At 46.9% G+C, this 25689-nt stretch overlaps 1 protein-coding gene across 2 annotated transcripts in view; it reads right to left on the bottom strand.

Annotated features, from left to right (window-relative positions):
- IGF1R (insulin like growth factor 1 receptor) overlaps positions 1 to 13811 on the bottom strand; it is a 306876-nt gene extending 293065 nt beyond the window's left edge. The window contains 1 exon segment of one of the 2 annotated variants that reach the window (NM_001244612.1): positions 13686 to 13811. In NM_001244612.1, the coding sequence (NP_001231541.1) occupies positions 13686 to 13779 (94 nt within the window). In that variant the 5' untranslated portion in view covers positions 13780 to 13811. 2 annotated transcript variants of the gene reach the window in all.
- Positions 13812 to 25689: the final 11878 nt, after the last annotated feature.

Here is a 25689-nt window from a genome sequence, read left to right as displayed (position 1 = left end):
CCCAGCCTCCAACCTCAGGCCACGGCCCAGCACGCGGCTCAGAGGGGACCTGGGGTCACAGCCAAGCTGGGTCCCTGGAAAGCGGGAGAGCAGTGCCCGGCAATGCACACACACCTGAAGAGCTTTCCCTTTTGTTTCCAGAGAAGAGGAATATGTCTGGAGGCTGTGCGGCCCCCCAGTTTCAGCCTGGTGCTCTCCTTCCCCTGCACCTCCGATGTCCCTGGGTGTTGCTCCAGGGGCGCCCTTCTGACGGGTCGGGGTGTGACCCGGCCTCCAGGGCCCCCCTCACCGCACGTTCACGGGGTCACCAGCACCGACCCGAGCAGCCCCCCACATTCCCCCCTGGAACACCCTGACGCTCATAGGTCTGAGTCCTCCCCTGGCTCTCCTGTCTGCCTCAGACTCCAGCGGCCCTGCCCGCCAGCCGGAGCCTGTCCCAGGGCACCCGAGAGTCAAACCTTCAAGGAGCATCAAAGTCGGAGCACCCATGGCCGCCCGAGCTCTTCAGCAGCTTGACGCCCCCCACCCTGGCTGCCCACCTGTCTCAGGAGCTCAGAACATCACAGCAAGTGCAGGAAACGGGGCCAGTCCTCCAGGGAGAGGCTGCGGGGCCACCAGGGCCTGCAGAAGAGACAGATTAAAACATGCACCTGTTGGACACTTCCTACAAGCCAGTCCTGCTGGGCACTTGGGATGCAAGACTATCCTTCATGGCATGGCGAACCGCAGATGGGGACACTGAGGCTCCAGCATCTGCCTATGTCTGAGGGGGCTGCCTGTGGCAAGGGGACTTGGCGGGGGCGGGGGGGGCTTCAAAGGCAGAAAGCGCCGTGAGGAGGGCAGACAAAAGGCAGGCGCCATGCTGGCTTGTACAGATGGAGCTCACCTGACCCTGTTCAACATCTGCATGGCGCTTTCCAAGACACTCTTAAACAGGCTATGCCTGAAATTAATGTGCCAGGTTCAAATGGTCATGTTTCCATTTATCTGTAAGAAATATCCCACTGGACTAGAGGCCTTAGGGTATGAAGCTTTCAAGGGTAATCTCTCAGGTGTTAATTACGTTCAGGAGATCTATTATTTCACCAACTTCTGGTGGATGCAGGGTGCAGGCTTCCAACATCAGTGGCCCCACAATGAGGCCATAAGAGGCCTCATCCACAGCCCCGAAGAAGAGGGCGCACTTAAGTGACAGGAGTCTTTAAGGTGAGCTATCGTCCCCGCCAGGAGTCAAGGCAAAAGTTAACTGGCCTCGTCAAGGAAACTGTGCAAGAAACAGCAGCCCCGCTCAGTCCAGTCAGACCTTCCTAAGAACCCCATCTCTCTGCGTGCTGTCTCTGGAGCTGAAGATGGGAAACACCACGAGAAACAGCCTGGGCATTCGCAGTCGTTCAGAGGGGAAAGTGTCAGGGTCAGGAGTGGCAGAGGGAGCCCACGGACGCCCCGCCTGCCCCTCGGCTTCAGGCCGAGCCCAGCACGCCACACGGCGGGATCCAGGCTGCCTCCAAGCGGCGCTAGCTCCACGCAGCCTGCATCCCGTCCCGGACACAGCTGGTGCTGAGAAAGACGCGTTAAACCCTCGAAGGGCCTCCCCGGTGGCTCAGCGGTAAAGAATCCGCCTGCAACACAGGAGAAGCAGAAGACTGGGGTTCTATCCCAGGGTTGGGAAGACCCCCGGGGGAAGAAATCGGCAACCGACTCCAGGATTCTTGCCTTGGAAACCCACAGACAGAGGAGCCTGGCAGTCTACAGTCCACGGGGTCGCAAAGAGCTGGACATGACTGAGTGACTGAACCACATTTATAGGGAACTTCTGGAACAAGGCCTCCCTCCAGAGAGATGAGGCAGCCTCAACACAGGGCTGGACTCACAAGTGACCTTTCCAGGGGTTTTAGGGTTTTCACTCACCTCAGTGTACAAAAAGCCTGATTAAACCATAATCTTAAAGATAATTTTATTGCTTCCAAGTTCTCTGTAGTAGTAACTGGCCTGATAAAACATTTCAGCTAGAAGAGTGATCATGTTGTTCAGTCGCTCAGTCGTGTCCAACTCTCTACAAACCCATGGATGCAGCACACCAGGCCTCCCTGTCCTTCACTCTCCCAGAGTTTGCTCAAACCTATGTCCATCGAGTCGATGATGCCATCCAACCATCTCATCCTCTGTCATCCCCTTCTCCTCCTGCCTTCAGTCCCTCCCAGCATCAGAGTCTTTTCCAACGAGTCAGGTCTTCACATCAGGTGGCCAAATTACTGGAGCTTCAGCTTCACCATCAGTCCTTCCAATGAACATTCAGGGTTGATCTCCTTTAGGATTGACTGGTTTAATCTCCTTGCTGTCCAAGGGACTCTCAAGAGTCTTCTCCAATACCACAGCTCAAAAGCATCAATTCTTCGGCGCTCAGCTTTCCTTATGGTCCAACCCTCACATCCATACAAGACTACTGGGAAAAAAACAGCTTTGACTAGATGGACCTTTGTCAGCAAAGAGTGGTCATAACAAGATGAAAATAAATTTGTTGTTCACATTGTTTCACAGTGGAGGAGACACGGGGGACTGAGTGTGTCCCTTTAAGAGGTCTTCTATTAGTTGAGGTCTTCCTACGTGCTAGGCACTGAAGCATGAGCTCAGAATTCAAGGATAACCAAGGTGCCGCTCGCCTCCCTGACCAGTAGAGTGCAATAGTCTGGTGACGACGCACCAACAGGAGTATAAAGAGATCTGTGGGACCACCCAGCCGGCAGGGTCGAGGCCGCCGGACAGGGAGAGCTGCAGCTAATTTTGAAAGGAGTCTGCCAGAGCGTGAGCTGGTAATACAGTTGTATCAGAGGAGGTAGTACAGTTGCCAAGAGCCCCTTGGCACAGGGGCTCCCACCTGCCAAGGCAAAGAGATCTTGAGTGGGTCCAGTCTGTTTCAGAAACAGCCAGAGCTGTTGTTCAAAATGTCTCAGAGGATGGCAAGTTGCAATCCTCTATCAGACAGCCAAGCCAATGACTTCCAAATGAAAACTAGCCAAAAGCAATCACAGAGAGATGAGCCTAACACTTTCTAAACGAACCACCTATGCACTAACTTAGTGTAGCCTCAACTAAGGGAGTGAGAAAGCAGATTCTGAAACTACCCAACAAGTAGCAAACCAGGTACAGAAAAATGTCTAACAAAATACAAGCAACGTGAGGCCCAACAGCAGCAATCAAAGTGTTTGTTACTACTCTCTGTTAGGGTTTCTGGCGTGTGAGCACCAGAACTACAGAAAACTGCCCAAGGGGACACATATAAGATGATAATTAAAGTCTTAAAACACATTTTAAGTAGAGCAATGGGAAGTAAATCTCGCTTATTTTTCAAAAGGAATCAGTAGATGTTTTAAACCTCTAACCTCGAAAGGAATATTTTAGAAGTTGTCACTTATTTAAGTCCTGTAAAACATCTTAAATCCCAAACTGTAAAAGGTGCGCTAGGTAGATAGATACAACTTTGTCAAAAGTTGCTCACACCACTTAGGGAGACCCAAATTCTCTCAAGCCAGTTCACTGATGCAGCAGAGCAACCTTAATTGAAAACCATATCCCAACAGGTCCTACAGAAGCCTGCAGTCCTCACATTTTCCTGGAACTGGGTTCCCAGGAACCTAAGCCAGACAGAGGGACCACGGGGCCGTCTTCATCCTTAGGCACCGAAGAGGCCGAATTTCCTTTCTGGCCACTAGATGGCGCCTACGCATTGGTGAGGCGGACAAAGCGCACACTGGACACTTCTTGGGCACCAGCAGACACGGCCAAACGATTAGACAGAGAAAGCATAATAGACCTCTGAAATGGACGATGCACTTCAGGCACCGGCCACTGTTTAATGAAAAAAGGTTTAAAAAAATCACAAAACTGTGTTAAACAAGCAAACTGCAATCCTGGTAACCACCTTAGCAAAATAAATCCTCACGACAGAACATTAACTGAGCACCTACTATGTGCCAGGCTCTGCATAACATTTAAACGACAACGGAAGCCCGACGTCAAGTGCATCCTGCATTTCTGGCAGTATCCAAACAACAACTCTGTTCAAGGATGCCGCATCCATTAGAGCTGTAGCAAACAAAAGCTGGAGGACTTAGGATACGCCAGCCTCTAAGTATCTGACATATGCATCAGCTCGCTTTTCGCTTTTAAGAATAAATGTCTGGAGTAGGTTCTATCAGAATTATAACTTTACAGATGAGGCACAGGAAGATTAAACAATTGGCTTGAGGCCTCGGCTACTGAGGAGCTGAGATTCAAACCCAAGCCCTCTGCCTCTCTGCCTGCAGTTCTCTCTACAGCCTCCTAAAATGACAACAGCTCGGGTCCCAGACAAAAACCAATCACTGCTAACCGGCACAGCAGGGGGTATGATCTCAAAAGGAACAAGTAGGAAGTCAGGTCTATAGAAACGAGAGTAATCAAGAAAAGCTTTATAAAGGAGAAGGAATCTGTGTTAGAAATTAAAAGGATGCTTGGGGCTGGTGCACTGGGATGACCCAGAGGGATGGTATGGGGAGGGAGGAGGGAGGAGGGTTCAGGATGGGGAACACATGTATACCTGTAGCGGATTCATTTCGATATCTGGCAAAACCAATACAATATTGTAAAGTTTAAAAATAAAGTAAAATTAAAAAAAAAAAGAAATTAAAAGATGGCATCTCAGATGAACTAAAACTCTAGGAAGGTACTTGGGGAACAGGAATTAACTCCCAACTTTACACAGTTACAGTCTTGTCCCTATTTCACAGATCTGAAACCTAGAGGGTTTTTTTTTTTAATGAAACAGAGATTCCAACTCCAATTTTTCTGACCTTTTCTGGCAACATCAGTAAAAAGGAAAATCACTCCAGGCCTTGAATACAGAAGGAGCAAAACATGGAGCTAGGAACGGGCTTACTTACCACAGAGCTAGAGCGTGTTGATAGAGAGTCCTAGGAATTCACACGGGATCCCTATAGCAAAGTCTCGGTCAGGGCGGATTACAGCCCAGGACAGGGCCCTCGGACTTGATTCCTGGACCTAGGGGCAGCACCACAAAAGGCACATGCTGATAATCTGGGGCTGGCAAGCCCATCAAAGCAGAAGGAGGGCGTTGGAGTCAGAATGCCCGGCCCAGAGGCCAACCAAGCATCTCCTCCAAGAGTCCATGCAGGTCTGGACGGGACCAGGGTGGAGCCAGAAATGGGCGAATGTGAACAATTTCAAGTGACTCAGGGAGGGAGAAAGGAAACATTTAATAGAGGAGTCTCCCCAGAGAGGGGCTGATGAACAGAAATGTAACTAGAAATTCCATCCTGACCCACCACCACTTGTTGTTGAAAATCTTACTGAGGTAATGCTAGACAGAAAATCCCAGATACACAGCTCAACCAAGTACAACAGTGGTAACAAAAGAATTTCCTGGGATGAAACTATAACATGTTGTGATCTCACACATTCCATGAACTCATTATCCACAGAAATCAGACAACAGAACTAAGGAAGCCCAACAGCAGGTCTTCCTCTGCCTCTGGTCTCTGATCGTGTGTCTTCATGATAATCTGTGTTTCTCTTTCAAATTCAGAGTCTGAGCTACGGGTAGGTATTTTACCCCACTACTGAGAGACCCCCAAAACTTAGCAGGGGAGAATAAACACAGGACAACGCTGGTAGTAACTGCACAACTGCTGAGGACTTTACAACCTAAATATAAGTAACAGCTGATGACCTAAGAAAACTATTGCTGGCTGGTACAGGCAAGACCATGGACCTCTCCCCTATTGCTAGCTGGTACAGGCAAGGAGTGGAGAAGGCAATGGCACCCCACTCCAGTACTCTCGCCTGGAAAATCCCATGGACGGAGGAGCCTGGTAGGCTGCAGTCCATGGGGTCGCGAAGAGTCGGACACAACTCAGCGACTTCGCTTTCACTTTCACAGGCAAGGAGATCATGGACCTCTCACCTGGGCTTTCTTTCTATGCTTCCTACTCTTCTCCAGGAGGTTATTATAGGTCAGCTGGACGCTTCCGATTTGGGAAAAACGGTTATAAACTCATCTCTCCCTAATCATCATCAGACTTCTCTCCCTTAAACTGTTATTAACTAAATTTTCTTAACTCAAATTGGCACTGTCTCATTTACTTAGTCAACATGCATTTCTAATAATTGATTTTATAAAGACAAACCACTGACTATATTTTATGTGACAGGATAAGCTCAAAGTTGGCACCCAAAATATCTCAAGAAAGTTTTTAAAGTTCTGCTCTATAAAACATTTATGCTTTAAGACCGTCGACATATATTTGCTCTCCCATGGTCGAGTAATTTAGAAAGCAGTATGCATATACCTAAATTACCAAACTGACAAATAATTCCACAGCCAGTTTAAAGAAAGTTAGTGCCAGCTTTAAAAAAAAAAAAAAGCAGCCATACAAAAGTATACAAAACAACAATAATAATGTATTTGAAACCGTCAGAATTTGGATGAATGGATGGAAATACACACAATTTTGAACAAGTGGCCTTTTCTATTATATAACTATTACTAAAGTAGATGCTTGCCTTGATAAGGGGACTAAGAGGCTGAGGAGTGGTGTAAAAAATGAAGTTTCAAACCCCAAGAACTTTCTGGACTGGGAATAAATTAAGAACAGAATACTTTCTAAAGTCTTTAAAAATATAAATGCTTAAAATAAAATTAAAAAAATTAAGACTTCCGGACTATTATAATGTGAACAATTTAAAGCAGGCATAGCTATCTCAGCTGCATTTGGGGATATCCATCATATGCATGCACATCTTCCCTCTGTGGTTAGTTACCAATCTATTTCAAATAAGAAAGAGTGGGCTTTAAGACCATCAGCCACCAGAGGTGGGTCACTCAGCTCCATGGACACACCCCCAGCAACTGACCAAGGAGCCATCGCCTGCACTGACCAAGGAGAGGACAACCATGGGAATAAAGGCAGTCCCTCCAGCCTGTCTGCCTTTCCCCATCATAAACAGCAGCAACAATACACAACAGTTACTGCAATCGCAGGCATTCATCCCTCATCATAAAAGAAACTAGTCTCTGCTGTGTTCCAATAAAATCTGAATTCTAGTCCATGAAGAAAAAAGAAAGAAAAATGAAAGCCTTGCTTACTAGTTTGTTTCTTTAGTGTTTTAAAGGAACACAGAAAGTAATCTCTATGTGTGCTTAGTCACTCAGCCGTGTCCGACTCTGCGACCCTTTGGACTGTAGCCTGCCAGGTTCCTCTGTCCATGGAATTTTTCAGGCAAGAATACAGGAGTGGGTTGCCATTCCTTCTCCAGGGGATTTTCCTGACCCGGGAATTGAACCCATATCTCCTGCGTCTCCCGCATTGCAGGCGGATTCTCTACCTGCTAAGCCATCGGGGGAGCCCAATTTCTATGGTGTGACACGTATCTTTTTAAATGTATGTAAGATAGTTTATCACATGAGAACAAATTTTTAAACTTAAAGAGGTGAAGTTGCTGAGTCATGTCCAACTCTTTGTGATCCTATGGACTGTAGCCCACCAGGTTCCTCTGTCCATGGGATTTTCCAGGCAAGAGTACTGGAGTGGGTTGCCATTTTTTTCTCCAGGGGATCTTCCCAACCCAGGAATCAAACCCGGGTCTCCTGCATTGTAGGCAGACGCTTTTACAGTCTGAGCCACCAGGGAAGATAGGCAAACTTGAAGAACTGAGTCCACTAAGTACTCAACATATATTTATTTAGGAAAAGGGGAAAGAGAAAAAAAAAATTCTCAATTCCAGTAAAGAAATATCAGTATTTCCTTCAGATTTTGAAATTAATCAACTTCATAAGCCCTAAGTGAAGCTGGCATAAGTGGGAAAAGTAGGGGATCTTCAAAACTGATATTAGGGACTTTACAACATGAGTAGAAATGATGCTTTAAAAGTAAAAAAAAAAATTAGTCTTCATAGCTCAAAAGTTTCAAAATCAAAGACACTGTTAATATTTTGAGTCAAATATAACCTAAACAATTTAACAAAAGAAACAAACAAACTTCATCATGCCCAGGGAGTATGCATCTACTGAAATAACAACTTAATTTGTTTTTAAAGATCTTCTGTTTACCAACCATTTTATACCAACCATATGCCCTTTCCTAAGAACAATCAGTTCTTTCCAGATCCTTGGGGGTTGGGGTAAGGGTGACACATTTCAAAGTTTTAATGTTTCCAAATACTGAAAATCCTCCCCAAATGTCAACAGGTCTCAATGTGCAAAAACATTAGGACTTTCGACCCCCCGACCCTCACCCCTGCCACCTCTCAGTTTAAGCCAAATCATTTGTTTACAAATAACTGGAAAAGCTCCTCTGCATAATCAGATGCCAAACGCCATTTTCAAGGAGAGGTCAGAGTGCTTCATTCATAATTCAACTTGTTGCCTTTAAAGCGTTTAGAATTTTCCTTCAGAACATTGCAGACAGAGAGATCAAGAAACTGTATCCCAAGCATGTGTGCAACCATCATATATTTAGTACAATGAGGGCGTGCATCCTTGGACTCAGATGGCACCTGTCATAAGTTGGCTAAGAACAGCAGTTCAAACAGGTTGGCCCACGGGCACAAATCCCTCCTCCGTGAACTAGGGTTGATATTTTAAATGAGTTTTGAAAACAAATTGGAGAAAAAAAATCACAACCGAGAGAGAAACATGGCTTGGACATTTTACAATTAAAAGACATTTCAAGGTTTGATTACCTCTTTAATCTCATGCTTTCAAAAGCAGCAAAGTATTTGAAATTAAACAAGGACTTACAATTATGAGTTCTCTAAAGTTTTCCAGAAAGCTAACTAAGCAATGCATAAATCCAGAAAAGCTTTAGAGTCAGTCCCACCTTCCTTACAACTCAAAACGTGCCATAGAACATTCTCATGCACACCTGTGACTCCTACTGAAGTTTTGGCAAATGGCAAACACGGCACTGCACATTTTTAATCACAATTGTCAAACCAATGTTAGAAAGGAGACAGCACAGCTGATCGAGACGGGTGGCTGGCAGGTACACCTCAGCCTGCCAGCAGCAATGCAATACAAGGGCGGGTATTCAGAAGGCAAGCCATGCCATGCATGCCTCCAGAAAGATCAATAACATTGACAGACTTCCTATCTTAAGTCTATAGAAATGTTTCTAAAGGGCCTTTAAAATGTTGTTTCAGAACTGCATGCTGGGCTGAGTCAGAAAAAGATGTGAATTTTCAAGAAACTTTGTTTCACGCAGGATTATGTAAAATGTCCTAAGGACAAAAGTGAAATTCTCTCTGTGCAGGCATCACGTAAGGCAGTGTCCAGCTTCCATACAGCAGGTACTCAATAAGTGCTGGCTGGATTCAGCTGCTTCTTACAGCACATTCTTACAAAACAAATGAAACCAGATTTAAAAGGAAGCTACTGTCCCATGAGGGCTCTCCTTGGCAAAACTGGAAGGCAGCAAGTGAAAATGATACAGTTGATATTCATTACTGCTCTGATCTTGCAACAATAAGAACAACAGGAATCATTTTTATTAGTAAACTGAGCCTTATGCAAAAACCAAAAACAAATGTAAACAGTTATTCTTTAGGTATTTTCCTATTAACAGGCCAAGCTAAGTCTGGATAAAGGCAGACCAGTTTGAAGACAAAAATCCTTCTGCTATGTTTTTAAATCTTTTTCTTGATAAGAAATTTTAATTAAAAAAATATAATCACTGTGTATCTAAAAAAACTTCTGCATCCTACAGAAATTCTCTTTCCTGCTCAGACTCTGCAACTATTTAAGAAATAAAACAAGTAACAAAGAAAAGAGAAAAAAAAGAAAAGAAAAAGTCTACTGTATTACAATAAGCAGTTCTTAAGTTTATACTACCAGGGTGGTTAATATGGGATATCAAAAGAGACAGTGGGAATTCTTTATCCTCTTAAAACATTACATTATTTCTTTGTTGGAAAAAAAAACTTGTAAGAAAACTGGAATACAAAACGCCATCAGACTCAGCTCCTAAACTCTAGTCTTGGAAAGACCAACGTCGTTTCAGATTCAGTCAAGGATTTCAGTGTCACAAATCTGACTTTCACTCCCAGCACTTGCATTTCTTTTCACCCAACCCCTTAATCCTTCATGTGAGCTATTCCTAACCAAGCTTCTTTTTTCCTGTCTGTCCTTTTCCCCTATGGCATTCAATCTCCGCTGTTTTAGCTTCAATGATCAATTTGTAGTTCATGAGTCTGAAAAACTCCATAAATTTTAAAAAAGGAGACACCAACCTGCTGGACAAAGTTACTTAATAATTTTAATCTATCAACAGATTCTATGTTCAAAGTAACACAATACATTCTTTTCAACCTTAACATGTTTCTTGAAAGAAAAACAGCTTTATTGGGATATAATTCACATACCATAAAAGTCACTAATTTAAAGTACACAATTCAATGGTTTTTAGCATTTTCAGAAAGTTGTGCAACCATTACCACAATCTAATTTTAGAGTATGTTCATCACCCCTAAAAGAAACCCGTACCCCCTCCTTCCCCAGCCCTATGCAACCACTAATCTACTTTCTGTCTCTATGGATTTGCTTATTCTGGACTTCATATAAATGGAATCATACAATATGTGGTCTTTTGTGACTGACTTCTTTCACTAAGCATGATGTTTTTAAGGTTCTTCCAGTCAACCTTAGCATATTTCTTAATGTTGGACTTTTCTAATCCTTCTCACAAATTAAACATATAACCTTTTAAACTTCAAACCCACACCCCACCTCTCCACAAAAGTACCCTTTACTTGCTATTTCCCTCTAGAGAGGCTAAACTATAATTTGCTATTTAGGTTCTTTCCAAACTTCTTATTCTGGGATTCTTCTCCTGGTAATAAAACAGCAAAGTTCTTTAAACACCCATCTTTCACATACCTACATTTCCCTGACAATAGGGTATTACTGTGCCTGGGGCAGAAAGATGACTGAATCTTTTTAATGAGACGGCCACAATACCTTTAAAGCGCACACTGATTGTTTTTTTTAAGCATCATATTATTTGGCTATCACTCCTAACTTCCAGACCTCCCTTTTTTAGATGCAGTGTTCACAGTACACTGATACAAAGTCTTTATGACTTCGTCTGCTTCAAAACTGCTAGGTTTTCCAAATTAAAGGCTTTTGTGTTTTTTTTAATCACCCCTACTGCTATTACACTCTGAGAGAAAACACTAATCCCTAAATAAGCCAACACATTATTAATCAACAGCACCCCAATCTTTATTATATTATACTAGACAGTCAAAACAATGCTTGTCTCTGATAGGAGCCGGTGGTTTTAGTTCTATCAGAAGTAAGAGTTCCAGCACCTTTTGGACTAAGAGCTGAACACATGCTGAGCATACCATTTACTCCTGAAAACTTCCTAGCTATAGGGAGGGGCAGGTAGTGAGTTAGAACTTCAACAAACCATAATCAGGAATGGGGCGTCTTCTGGCCATCCATCAAGTTTTCAGAAACCAACTATTTGCAACGGATCCTTGAGCAAAGTTTGGCATCTTGTACTATAAAAGTAGTTAAAACGCCCCTTCCTCTCCTGCCTGTTTTCTCAAGAAAAACAAACAGAACAAAACACCTTTCACAAAGAGTATTTTTCATCAAGAATTCCAAACAACAAGACATCCTATTTTAAAATCCCGGAGCCCTGCGTCGGAGAAGCAAGGCCAACCCTGGTGTTGTGAATTTCAGAACTTACTAACATTAAACAATAAAACTAGAGACAGGACACAGTTCAACAACATGCCGTAATAAAATGGATTAACTCTCTTGTGTCTCCTGAACTATATTTAGCTCCTGAAGGCTAGAAGCCCCCCTCTGTGCCCCCAAACACCATCTGTGAGCCTTAGAAGGGTGCCGAGAGCCTTTCGCCCAATCCAGCGTGCGGAAACTTCAGGAAACAAAGAGCAGGAGAGCTCAGATTTGTGGAGGGTCCGGACTCAAAGCGAGTCTTACTCCACGCAGTAAACACGCTAATCCTGTAAAAATCTGCTCATACTCCGTCGTGAACGCATTTCTTACAAAACGTTTAAGAAGGGTTTGTTTATACGAACAGTCTTTCCGAATTGCACCTAAGACGGGCCAGGCAGCCCCCGCTGCCTCCTGACTCTCCCCCTCACTGTGCAAGGCGCAGTCGTGATTTTTCAAAGTTAATTGGCACCACCTGCATACACTCGGCAAACATTACTCACCAACACGCCCTCGCCGTTCCCAGCCCCAGTTCTGTGCCTACATTTAAACTTTATAATCGTGCTCAAGATACTCTGCCGTCCCGAATGGACCAGCAGAGCCTCCCTTTACTGTTTGGAGAAGAATGGAAACCCCTCCTCTCCCCGCTCCACATACCGCGGGGCCCTAAGTTCTCTCTCCCTCCCTCCCTGCCCGTCCCTACCCTTAGCCGACACCACCAAAACAAAAGCTATCAGATTGCAAGCGGCAGCGCGTGGAGCGATATTGCTTATTAACTGTGCAGAGGAAGTGCTGGCGGGGGGTGGGGGGCGCGCAACACAACTCGGGACACGAAGCCCAAGCCGGGGCCGCGCGCTCGCCACGCGGAGCCCCCTCCCCGCACGCCCACCGCCGCCGGGCCCCGCGCGCCCGAAACCGCGACGCGGGCCACCTCTCCCCGGGGCACGGCGGCCCGGTGTCCCTGGGCGGCCGTGTGGCTGCGAGCACGTGTGTGGAAATGCACGTCGGCTCCGACCACACACCCACTCCCGCACACTCGAAGGCCGCCCTACCACCCCTAGCCCCGCCGGGACGAAGAAGGAGTCCACGAGCCGCTAGAAAACGGGGAGAAGGGCCCCCCAAACCCTCTGAACTCGGGGTCCGTACGCGCTGTCCAGAACAGCCCGACTGACGCCGAGCCCCCGACTTCGCCTTTTTCCAGGGGCTGCACCGTGGGGTGCGAGATGTAAGTGGGAACGCTCCCCGCACCCCCAGCCGCACTGAGCAGTCCCGGGAGGCCGGACGGGGCTGGCGACCCGCCGCGGATCCAGCGAAAGCGACAGGGAACCCAAAGAGCCCAAGGGGCCAAGCGCGGCGAGCGACAGGAAATCTCGCTGGAATGTCTGGAAACCTGTCCTGGGGCCGCGGGGCCTCCCCGCCGGGCACCTCCTCCTGGGCACCTTGCAGCCCCGGGGCCGGCGGGCTGCCCGCTCCCACCCCCGAGCACCGAACCTGCCCCCAGCCGCGAGGGCGCCGCACGAGCTGTCACCGCCGCCTGCGCGCCGCGTGTCGGGAGGCCCCGCGCGGGCGCGCGGTGCGGACGGCTGGGCGCGAACTTCCCCGCTGGAGCCCCGGGGCCTGGCCCCGCCGCGGGCCGCCGGGTATGGAGCGCAGCCCAGACAGCCGGGCCGCGGAGCAGGGCTCTCGGGACCGCGGAAGGGAGAGCCACCGAGGCCCTTCCCGCGCGGGGATGCGCCGAGCCCGGGGCCGCGCGGGCCTCCGAACCCAACGACCTGGGCCCAGGGGTCCCCCCTGGCTTTGCGGCCGAGCCCCTCGGCGCCCCGCCCCGCGGCCCCAGAGCCCGGGAGCCCGACAGCTGCGACGGTGGCAACTCGGGTTTCGCAAACAGGGCGCAGCCCCTCGGAGGAAAAGTTCCCGCAGTGGCCGCGGGCGGCGGGCACATACTCACTTTCTCCACTCGTGGGCCAGAGCGAGAGCGCGGCGGAGAAAAACAGGAGTCCCCACAGCGAGGTCGGGGACCCTCCTCCGGAGCTAGACTTCATTCCTTTTATTTGGGACCAAATTCCCCTTTCTCAAAAAAAAAAAAAGGGGGGGGTGGTGGAGGAGGAAAAGAAAAAGTCTCCGAGTCTTCGTCCCCCCCCACCTCCAAAAACAAGGGCGAAGGCGACAACACTTCCCGAGGCGGCGCCGGCCGGGGGTCCGCGGGGAGGCGCGGACGGGGCGGGCGGTGGCGGCGGGCGGCCCTCAGCGCCGGCAGCCGCGGCCCAGCGCTCGGCGGAGTCGGGAACCCGGGGCGCGCCGGGGCGGGCTGTCTGCGTCGTCGGCCTCCATTTTCAAACCCAGAGAGGCAGGAGGGAGGAAAAACTGCGAAGAGAAGGGGGCCAAGCCCGGATCCGTCTTGGCGAAGGAAAACAAACCCGACCCCAGACAGAGAGGGAGGCGGCCCGACGCCCGAGCCTCCGCGGCGGGAGGGCGCGACGCAGTTCGCAACACGGCCCCAGAGCCCGGGTCGCGGGGGAGGCCGGCCGGGGGCAGAAATGCGGAGGAAAAATGAATGAGCCGCTCCCCTCCTCCTCCTCCTGCTGCTCCTCCTCCGCCGGGCTCCGCTCGCCGCCGCCGCCGCCGCGAGCTCCTTCCCAAATCCAGGACACACACAAAGCGACGGGCCGGCCGCGCTCTGCGCTCCCGCCGCCCGCCCCGCGCCGGCCCCCGCCCGCCGCCGGCTCGGCGCGGGGGCTCCGGCTCGCTGAAGGTCAAAGCCGCGGCGCGCCGTGGAGCTCCCCTCGCGCGGGAGGGGCGTGGAGGACCCGGGGGTCGGCAAGCTCCAGGCACGGGCGCGCCGGGGCCAGGCTCGCCGGTGGCGTCCCCCTCCCTCGCCCGCCTCTCGAGTTCGCCTGGTGCGCTCGCTCCTCCTCGGGTTGTTCCCCCCCCCCCCTTTTTTTTCTTTTTTTTTTTTTCCGCTCAGCGGAGTTAATGCTGGTAAACAAGAGCCTCAGCCCCGCCGCGCCGCTGCCGCCGCCGCTGCCACACACTGGGGCCTGGCGCGCGCGTGCGCTCGGGGCCGCGCACACACACTCACACGCGCGCGCGCACTAGTGCGGCCACAGCCGCAGCCCCGGCGCGCGGAGGGCCGGGCCCCGGCCGGCGCGCGCCAAGAGCCGGAGCCCAGGAACACAGGGACGTGCGGAGCGGAGCCCCGGCGCGGGCGGCTAGGCGGCGAGGCGCCGCCCCCGCGCCCCGCCCGCGCGCACCGGCTCCCGCGCGCGCGCGCCCCTGCTCTCACCCCCACCGCACTGCGCCGGCCAGCCTGCACGCGCGCGCCCCTCCCGCAAGACTCCAAAAACAATGCCCCCGGCGCCGGGCCCGGCCCGGCCGAGGAGCGGGCTGGGGAGCGGGGGAGGGGCTGGGTCGGGCTGGGAGGGGAGCGCGAGGCCCGAGAGGTTCATTGAAAACAACAACAGCGCGGCTGGAGCGCGCGTTGCCCCGGTTCTTGAAAAGCTTCATTGTGTCTTGCAGCTGTTGCAAAATAAATAAATAAGTGCGTGCATGCGGCATTTTTTCGCAGCCGGCTGGAAAGCTCGAATGTGGCGGGAGGGGCACACCTGGGAGAAAGGAGACGCCCCCCCCCCCCCCAACCAGGCTACTAAGCGGGCACTTTGGCTCAAGGCCGGGACGGCCGCGGCGTCGCCCCAGGGGACCCCATAGTCCCGGGACTCGCGGGCAGCCAGGGGGAAGGGCGCGGCTCGGGCCCGGGAGCCCGGGGAGACTGCCGGCGGGGGCCCGGAGCGGGCGTAGGGGGGCCCAGACGGGCCGCCCCGCGCGCCCGGGCGCGTCCCCGCCGCAGCCGCCAGGGGGCGCGGCGGGCACGGGGAGGGCCGGCCCGCCGAGTGTCCCCTCCCTCCGGGAGAGGAAATCTGGGGGCCCGGGCCGGGGGCCGGCCGAGCTGGGTTGCGCCGGCCCGGCACTGGAGACCCGCGGCGGGTCCGGGGAGCGGCTCGCGGACTGGTTCCTCTGCCTGCCCCACCACGTGGGCGGCTGCGGGCGGCGGCCAGGGCGCGTGCTCGGTGCGGGGCTGCGGGGGCCCCCGGAGGCCAAGGGGGCGTGCCGGGGGGCCCCCGGAGGATGCGCTCGAGGCCTGGGGCCGAAGTCTCCCGGCCGGGCTCTCGGCACGCGGACACGCCGCGCCCGATCGCCGAGCGGCCACTGCGGGAGCCCACCCGCACCTGCTCGCGTCCTTCCGGGCGCGTCTGTCTTCCCTCCTTTGCTCCGTAAAGGACTGGAAACTAGCGCCCGCCCGGTCTCCTCCGTGGTTTTCTTGAAGGTGCCCGAGGAGGGGTTTCCCCAAAGAGAGCCTGCCCCTGGACTGCCATCTAATGAATAAATGCTGCGGAAACCAGGTCCTTAAAGCGGGAAACAGCCCAGCGAGATCTAGAGAGAGGAGTTTGAAATACGTGGACTTTTAAACATAGTGATTGGACCACGTGTCGCCTTTAATGTGGTCCGGCTTCATGACTCAGGCTAATTGATGTCAACAGTAAATAAAAAGAAGATGGCTAATAAGAATTGTGGATGTCGAGATGTAGAAGTGTTTGTCTCATAAATAATCAGGCTGTCTGGTAAGATCGGATCTGTTCTAAAGGAAAGTAGATTTCCTTTTTTACTCTAATTGTAAAAGATTTCGACGTTACATTATGCATCCCATCGTTCGTAAATAATTTTTTTAATTAAGAGCTGAAAACAAATCAAAAGCTATTATAATGGAAACCTAGCCCTTTCCCCCCTATATTTATTCCCTACATCATTTGCCTCTTGGAAATTTTTAGCTCAATTCAGTGAGTCAGTTGGATAGAAGGAAATAAATCTTTTCTTACTTAAGTCATTCATATGGGATTGTTTTGTTTAACTGAAATTCAGCTTAATTTTAAAATGTTCCAGTTTTAGATATTCCTGGACATTAACAAAGAAAGAAGGAAATTAGAATCTTTAAAAAGAAATCGAAACTTAGCACGTGTCATTTTAAAAGTAGGCACTGCCATATGAATAATTAAAATTTGATCTACTTATATTTTTAAATTTTATTTTAAAATATTTCTCCAGACAATACCCTACATGAAGTTGGTCTTGATGCCTACAGATCCATTTTGCAATTAACTGTAAAGGAATATCAATAGCATATCTTCATTGTATTTAGTATTCAGGATTTTACAATACATCTAAATTAAGACAAAAGTTTAGAGTTGAGTTTTTAAAGGAATGATGCTAATATAAAATCTTTAAATACTACACAATATAGTTTTAGTATTAGTAAATTCATTCATTTGTCCCTGAGAACATAAGAGATATATGAAATAAAGAGAAATGCATACAGTTACTTAAATTGTAGGATTTTTTTTTTAAGAAAATGACTTTTCCTCTGTGATTTTTTAAAATGTTGTTTTATCCTAAAGTACTAAGATGTCAATAAGATTAAATTATTTTAGATAGTTAAGTTAGATTTTTTAAGTATATGCCTTAATATTTAGACAGAATCAAAATTTAGATTGCCTTTCAGCTCTACCTTGATTACACATAGAAGGTGATTTGTATTTTCTTCAATTATTACATTCTACATACCAAAGTCAAACTTATTTTTTCAACCTTGGAAATAAAACCACATAGTAAAACATTGATTGGAGTCTTTACAACTACACTGCCAATGTGTCACACGTTTTGTTTTATGCAGTTTTCCTCAGGTATCCTATAAATTTCCCTTATTTTGGAACTGAAGCTGGTTGCTCATTTTCACTTTATAAAAACTGTTTACTTGAAAAGAGTTGTATCTCAAATTACTGGGCTAAATGTACCAGGTTCCCCCCCCACCCCCACACCACCCCCGCTCAATGGAATATATATGGAGTGAAAAATATGAGAAACACTGCAAATGACAGTTGACAGGTAATACAATGTATTGTGATATATTCCCAGGAAGGAATGTCATGCAACAGTAAGTGAATAAACTACAGCCACACGCAACACCAGCAGATCTTTGAAACACAATGTTAGGTAAAGAAATGCAAGTTCTGAAAAGCTGTACACATACTCCCATTTTGACAAAGCTCTTAAAAGGGAAGACAAGAACCACGAGGCAAATTTTAAAGCAAAATATCTAAATACAGACTATAATATTTTTGTTTTGTTTTGCTTTGGTTTTATCTTAGCAAGGGGATTCATGAGGAGCACAAAACCCAGGATCTTGGTTACTTCCGGGAGAAGTGGAGCAAACCGCTAAGCTCATGCAGTGTTCCTGGAGACACGTTCATCCTCGGATGGGCTGGTAGACTTACAGATTTCCATTTTTTAATTATGCTTATAACTAACACATATGTTACACATATTTCTGTATGTATAAAATATTAAAGAAAATAAGACAAAAATTATGAGAGAGATTCATGAAAGATCATCCCAGGTGTCCAGTAGGATTCTTCCAGATTCCAAGCTGTTTGTATAAACAAATCAGAAGCATTAAATAATCACTAAAATTGTATAGTTAATCAAGGTCTTATTCTTAAGGATATATTTCAAAGAATAACTACCCATATCCTATCAATGAAATTCAAGACGAAAACAAATCATGAAACAAAAAATGTCAGAGAATTGACTTCGTAAATAATCAGGTTCATTAATTGAGTGCATTATGTAAACTGTCTGGCAGTTTCCTGTGAGGTTAAATAAATACCTAACTCATGATCCAGCAATTCTACCCCTAGCTATTTAACCAAAAGAAATGAAAATATATCCACAAAGAGACCTATATGGGAATGTTGATAGTTGCTTTGCTCCTAATAGCAAAAAACTGGAAACGACCCAAATGTACCTCAAAAGGGAAAAGGGCAAACAAATTGTGATCTATCCATTCAACGCAATACCGGATACTAATAAAAAAGAAAGAACTATTAATGCATACAAAAGCATAGATGAGCCTCAAAAGCATGGTAGCGTATGCATTCATCAAAACAAGTCAAACTGTACACTTAAGATAGATGCACTTCATTGTGTGTAATTATATCTAAATTTTAAGTTTTAAAGAGTCCATTATGTAATTTAGAAATTTTGCAGCTGTTCTAAAAAAGCTTAGCACAATGCTTTCCGTTTTTGCTATTATGTGAGTTAGTAGAGCTCATCTCCAACCTCCATGCCCACAGCTGTCTCTGCAAATAAATACACTTTCAGAGATACATCTGCCCAAGGTCCCCTACAAAGGGCCTGAGCTGAAGAAGCCACCAAGGGGTCTCCACAAAGCAACCCAGGGGCAGGAAAGAGATAAGGGATCTCCAGCTGTTCCCAGTGCCTGCACAGCCACAGAGATGTGAGTCCCAGTCTCCCTGAGATCTGTTTACACTCACCTTGAGAAGATTTCCTATTTTAGATGCTCAGGGACACCCCGCTCACGGGGCCATCAGTGCTACATTCCTCCATAATACTTGAAATGCAAGGTGGAGGTTTCGGAAAACATTTGCACAGGGACAGAGGGACATCTTTGAGACACCTTCCAGAATCGCATTCTGGTGAAGCATCAGTAAGGGGAGTTCCTGGAAAACCCAGGCCTGAGCCAGGAGGGACAGGCACCCTTGTGCTCACCATGGATCCAAGGTAGAGGCTGGAAGGCTTCTCTCGCTGCCCAGCTTTCCACAAGCTGGCACTGACCTGAGGGTGTGGGGGTGTTCAACTCCCGATCATCATCTGTGGGAAAGCAAGCCATACCCGGAGCCCTGTTCTGGCTCCATATTTCTTCACTTGTCTATTTCACTTGATCTCTGAGATGGGTCTGCCCTCTTGACTCCTTCACTTTCAATCTTAAGGATCCTTGGCTGTCAGAGAGCACAAAAGATGCTTCTTCATCTTTGAAATGCATCTTAGAAGTACCTGAAAAGTGGAGTTAAATCAAAATTTCTCTTCACTCTGATTAAAGCCACCAGCCCTGAGATGTTTTGTCCGCAACATGCCCCGCCCCACCCTGCAAAGCAGTGTGACTCCGAGGGTCTCTGTAGCTCTGTTTTCTCCTCCAAGAAATGATCGTATTGGAGTAGACCTGCCTGCTTCTAAAAATACCATGATTTCTTTCTTTGGTTTCTAGTTGAGAGTGGTACCTTGGTATCCCATAGTATAGTTCCTACCTTTAGTTTCTTTGTCAAATAATTAATAATCTATAAATCAATGCACAGGCAACAGAAGCCACACTCAAGGAATAATTGTTTCCTAACGTATTTTATTAATCTAGATTTTTCACATATTGGAGTTTCTTAGAGCAGAACACATTTTTTTCACCGGTTCTAAATTCCCATATATATATTCCAAGAATACAAATACAGAAAGACGAGCAAAAATATCACCACAGCAGCAGCTGGAGCAAGTGGTCACAGGTGACCCGTAGAAGGAATAATCCCCTTATTGATCATTGAGAATGTTCCTGCAAAATATTCTCTTCTGGATATTAAGTTCTGGTGAAGCCTTATTTTACAGAATATATTTGTACATTATTTCAGTGAAAAAAATAATTTGAGAGGCACCAGTATGTCAGGCTCCTTAATAGAACCAAACTCTGTTGCTGGCCTCGTGGACCCGCTGCAAATAAGTGAGACCTTAAAGTTATATAGCTCTCTGCGGCTCCACAGTGTGCAGACCACATCTGGAGAATTGGCATGTTTATATCTGTCTGTGGAGGACCACGGATCCACAAGAGAACGCCGTACTGGCGCAGGGCAAGAATGGCAAAGGATTGCTTCCTGTATCCCACGAGGGGTCATTAAGACATACAGACATTAAGTTTCATGTGACGTCTGTTTTCATACCCTTGGAAAATGATTCCTAGGCTTGACCCAGGTAACTCCAATGGGCAGAGCTAGCCCAGGGGAAAGGAAAGGAGGTATCAGTTATTTTTAAGAATGTTTCTTCTTTTCCAATAGTAACAAATAACTACCATTATCTTGCAGGCTCTGCTTGCAGCACTGCCTTGTGTGGGAAAGAGCTCAGCATAAGAAGGAGGCAGAGGCTGGATCCACACCTACTGGGCGAACTGTCCAAAGAAGCACTGAATTAACAGAGGCCGGCATGGTAACATCTGAGGTCCCTTCCAATGCCAAGATCACTAGATATTTGGCTTCTACTTCTGGGCTTGGATAATTGTGTATTATGGCCACTGAAGGGGCCTCCCTTTGCTTTAAATGAACAGTGAACAGCTTCAAAGTTGAAGATGTATTGGGCTTTCCTGGTGGCTCAGATGGTAAAGAATCAGCCTGCAAGGCAGGAGACCCAGGTTCAATCTCTGGATCGGGAAGATACCTTGGAGAAGGGAATGGGGCTACCCACTCCAGTATTCTTGCCTGGAGAATTCCATGAACAGAGGAACCTGACAGGCTACGGTCCATGGGGTCGCAAAGAGTCAGACGTAACTGAACGACTAACAGTTTCACTTTCTTTCTTTCAAAGTTGAAGAGGTTATTAGTTTAATAGGATATTGTATGTATTTTATATTGTAGAAACCCTAATGAAATAGCTCCTGAAAGAGGTCCCAAACCGAGTTCCAACAGGTCAGAAAGTCAAGTTAGGAGGTCAGGGATTGCTTTCAAACCAATCATATTAAGGGGATGGTTGAGGCAAGTGGGACTCAGGTGGAGGTTAAGATAAGCAGTGTACTGGTGTGTCCGACAGTGGGCTCTGTCGGAGTAGGGAGTGGGAGCCCTGATTTTTAGAACTTTCTAATCTTCCTTGATTAGAAAATCAAGGAAATTCCACTACAGCTAATTTAAGCAACCAGTGTGAGATCACTGAACACAGAACTCTAAAGAGATGGACAGCTGGGTTTTGTGAGACCCTGTGAGCCTGCTGCAGTCCTTGCTGGATTAAGATACCCAAGAATCTTGCATTACCTTTGTAGCAAATTAAGTATGTATTCGGTAAGGGATTTTTAAGCAACTCAGTCCAAAAAAAAACAAAAAAAAAAACCCAATAGCTATAAACAGGCAATTCACAGAAGAAACCAGAACAGCCAATAAGCAGGAAAATATACTCAGCAATCTGGTTGGCAAAATTAAGAATTGGACTGTACCAGCTTTTCACAGGGATGACCGGCAGAATTGAATTCTTGTACCTAACCTACAACCCAACAATGTTACTCATACAGAGTATATCCTAAAACCTTTTGACATATGCACTGGAAGACACATGTAAGAGTATTCACAGAAACATTATTTTCAACAGTAAAAAAAATTCCCTAATTGTCCCTCAGGGGAAGGATGAAAAATGGTGTGTTATTTTTACAATAAGATACTATACAGAGGTCAAGATGAGTGAACTAGATATAAGTAATCATGATCAACATAGATAAATTTAACCACTAATATTGTATGAAGGAGCAATTTGCAAAAGTTAAATAACCACATGCTACTGTTTATGAGGGCTTCCCTGGTGGCTCAGACGGTAAAGAGTCTGCCTGAAATGCAGGAGACCTAGGTTCGATCCCTGGTTTGGGAAGATCCCCTGGAGGAGGGTATGGCAACCACTCCAGTGTTCTTGCCTGGAGAATCCCCGTGGACAGAGGAGCCTGAACTGAAGTGACTTAGCCATGCATGCATGCACTATTTATGTAACTATTAATACAAAAACAACAGCATATCTTGTTCATGGAAATATACATATATAACCCAGCATAAAATATGCATGGAAATGGTTCTTGGAAAGACAAATGGGGCAAACGCTAGTATCTGTTAAACCTAGCTGATGAGTACCTGTGTGTCTATTCAATTACTCTCTGAACTTTTCTTTACAGTTGAATCATTTCATAATTTTCATTTTCCTTTTCTTAAATACACTTTTAATTTTAGAACAGTTTAAATTTAGAGAATTTTGGCAAGGAGAACAGACGGTTCCTGTATACCCCAATCTCAATTACTTCTGTTATTAACATCTTAGTATTGTACATTTGTCACAAGCAATGAACCAACAACGATATACCATTATTAACTAAAGCTCATACTTTATTTGAATATTCTCCAGTTCTCTGGTAATTTCTGCTTCCTGCTGCAGGATCCCATCTAGGGCCCCATGCCACATTTAGGGGTTATGTCTTCTTGGACTTCTCTTGACTGTGAGAGCTTGTCAGGCTTTCCGTGTTTCTGAGGACCTTGACAGCTTTGAAAAGTATGGGTCAGATGTTTTGTAGAATGTCCCTTGATTGGAATTTGTCTGGTGTTTTTCTCATCATCCAACTGGGGTAATGTGTTTCGGGGAGGAAAGCCACGAAGCAAGAGCCGTCTTGTCACTTCATATCAAGGACACAAACAGGCATCCTGACATCACTGTTGATGCTAATCTTGATTACCTGGTTGATGGAGAATTTATCAATTTTCTCCACTGTTACTCTTTCACTCCCTCTCTTTCTATACCGTCCTTTTTGGAAAAAGTCACTATGTTTAAGGAGTGGGAAGTTAGGCTCTCTCTCCTTCATGGTGGAGTTTCTTCATAAATTATTTAGAGTTCTTCTGCATGGGAGATTAGTTTATTCTCCTCGTTTATTTCTTTCTTTAGCCATTATTTGTATCAGTATGAACTCATGTATATTTATTTCATATTTGGGGTTATAATTCATTTCAACTTTATTTTGCTTTGCCCAGTTTCTTCCAGCTTTGGCTATTGGGAGTTCTTCAGTTGGCTTTTGGGTCCCTTTGACATGTCTTCATCATTGCATTTTGTTTGTTCTCAGAGGTTTTTGGTTTTTTTTTTCAGCTCCTCCTTATTTCCTGCCACTTCGAGATACTTCAGATCTTCTCTATCTCCTCCCCAGACCTAGAAGCAATCATTTCTCCAAGAGGTCTGGTTCCTTCTGTTGGAGAATTCTATCAGAAACCAAAATCTAGGCACTGGGTGCACGTGTTGCTACTGGGGTGTCATTGCTTCCAGGCCCCCTCAGTTGACAGAACAAGGAAATATATGTGTGTGTACCAACTTGGGTATTCACATGGACTGGGTCTAGATTAAACCAAGCAAGAACTAATAGTAAAGTCTCATACTGAATCGCCAGATCGAGTCCATTAGCACATGGGTCACTCTGACCTCCTGCCCTGCTCCAGCAGTGACGGACCTGGCTCTCACCATCTGCCATCCATCTATTCACTGTTCCATTTATAATTTATTTTTTAAATGAAAGCTATAGGGAAAGGTTGCAACTTATTACAACATCCAGACCAAAGGTACAGATTAGTTACAGAGCAGACATCTGAAGGGCAAGATGCTGCGTGCCATGATGCATTCAGGGCACACACTTTCTGTTGGTGCCTTGTACCTTTCCAGGGGACCATCTTGGAAACATGGGCAAAATGTCCTTTCAAAACGAGTCCCACTTGGGAAGGATGAAAACCACCAAAGCACACCTTTCTTGACGATTAGGCAAGGGTGGGTGCTAACGAGAAAAGCAAGATTGAAAACATTTATTTCAACTGCAGTTCTTACCTCCTTTGGAATAATGGATTCCTTTGAGACTCGGAAGGGCTGTGGACCCTCAACCCAGGAAGACATTCGCATAGCTCAAGCAGCATGAAAAACTGCCCCACGGTGGGGAAACCTCACCTTTGAGCCCCTGTGTGCACATCATACTTGTGGGTACGATATGAACATCAAGTTCATTTGCTTGTTTTTCAGTAGGGAGGAGTGAGCAAGTGAGCTCACGTGGAAGCTGCATTGTTTGAGCCTGGCTATTTTCAGGATGGGCCAAGCTCTTGCCTTCCAGCTGCAGGCCTGGGATCTGTGACATTTATAGCAAATTCCCATTTACAGCAAGTGGCAAATGACACCAATTTCTGTGGAAATAAACTTTTTTTTATTTTAAAATAAATCTGTTTGATTTTTAATAAAATCACTTCGAAAAAACATATGAAGTGATATTTGGGAACTAAAGTTTTGGAAACAAGTACAAAGAGATGGTACCTTGAGTCTAATGAAAAGTGTACATGCTTTGGAACCAGAAGGGTTTGGGTTCAAACCCCCTCTTTGCAAATTTGCCAGCTGTGGGATCTTGGCTGTAGGTGAAACTTGTCCTGTCTGTATAAAATTTGGCATGTCCACCAGTGTTCCTCCAAGTATATATTCTATAGCACCCCCATGAGAATCAGCTGGAGTTCTTGTAAAATGGAAATTTCCAGGCTGCCACCCAAGAACTTTTATCATCGGATAGAATCCCAGGGGGCAAAATGTAGAAACCTGCATTTTAATAAGGGCTCCCAATGATTTGTATGATGTTCTGAAAGCTGTGGAGGGGACGAAATAAGCTGAAATAGGAAAAGCACTTGGCGCACAGAAGCAGGAAGGACACTGTTGTTCTGAACTGCCGACTCTCTGAACATCACCTCCCAAGGGACCCCAAAGGCCTTGCTTAGGACCGTCATGGACAGCTGTGCAGGTTGTACACCACACAAGTCTAGCACTTGGCACCCTGGAATTGTGTGGTACATAAACTGTATGTTCATGCATGACCTTCTCAGAAGCTCAGCTGATCTAGACCCTTTTGTTTCTCGTTTTGAGCTTGTTTCTCTCAGCCTTCCGTATAACGCTTAGCTTTACAGCTGCCTTTTGATGAATTCCTTCACTGATCAGGGGGCCTAGAATTGGATTTCACTCTGTACAATCAAGAAACTTGACAGGGTGAGTGGCCAGTGACTGCTCTGCTCCCTTCTCCCAGGCATTTCTCGGTTGTGTTCCTGGGGTTTGTGGGGTGCCGTAGAGTTGCTCTGTGGCTGAGAAGCTCAGTCTGTCAAGATATGACCAGTTCCCTATCCAAGCTCTGCTTTCTGCTTCAAGCTGTTTTATGGGTTGGATTTTGGCTCAGCAGTTCATTTGGAAAGAATAATTCCACTACTTTAAAAAAAAGTTTGAAAATCACTGCCTGTTACAAGATACCCCCAAAGAAATGGTGCCATGTGGCT

Source organism: Bos taurus, chromosome 21 (genome assembly GCF_002263795.3).
Source record: "Bos taurus isolate L1 Dominette 01449 registration number 42190680 breed Hereford chromosome 21, ARS-UCD2.0, whole genome shotgun sequence".
In the NCBI taxonomy this organism is placed as follows: Eukaryota; Metazoa; Chordata; class Mammalia; order Artiodactyla; family Bovidae; genus Bos; species Bos taurus.
The sequence above is the reverse complement of the archived record's forward strand: the minus strand, read 5'-3'. Positions and strand labels throughout refer to the sequence as shown.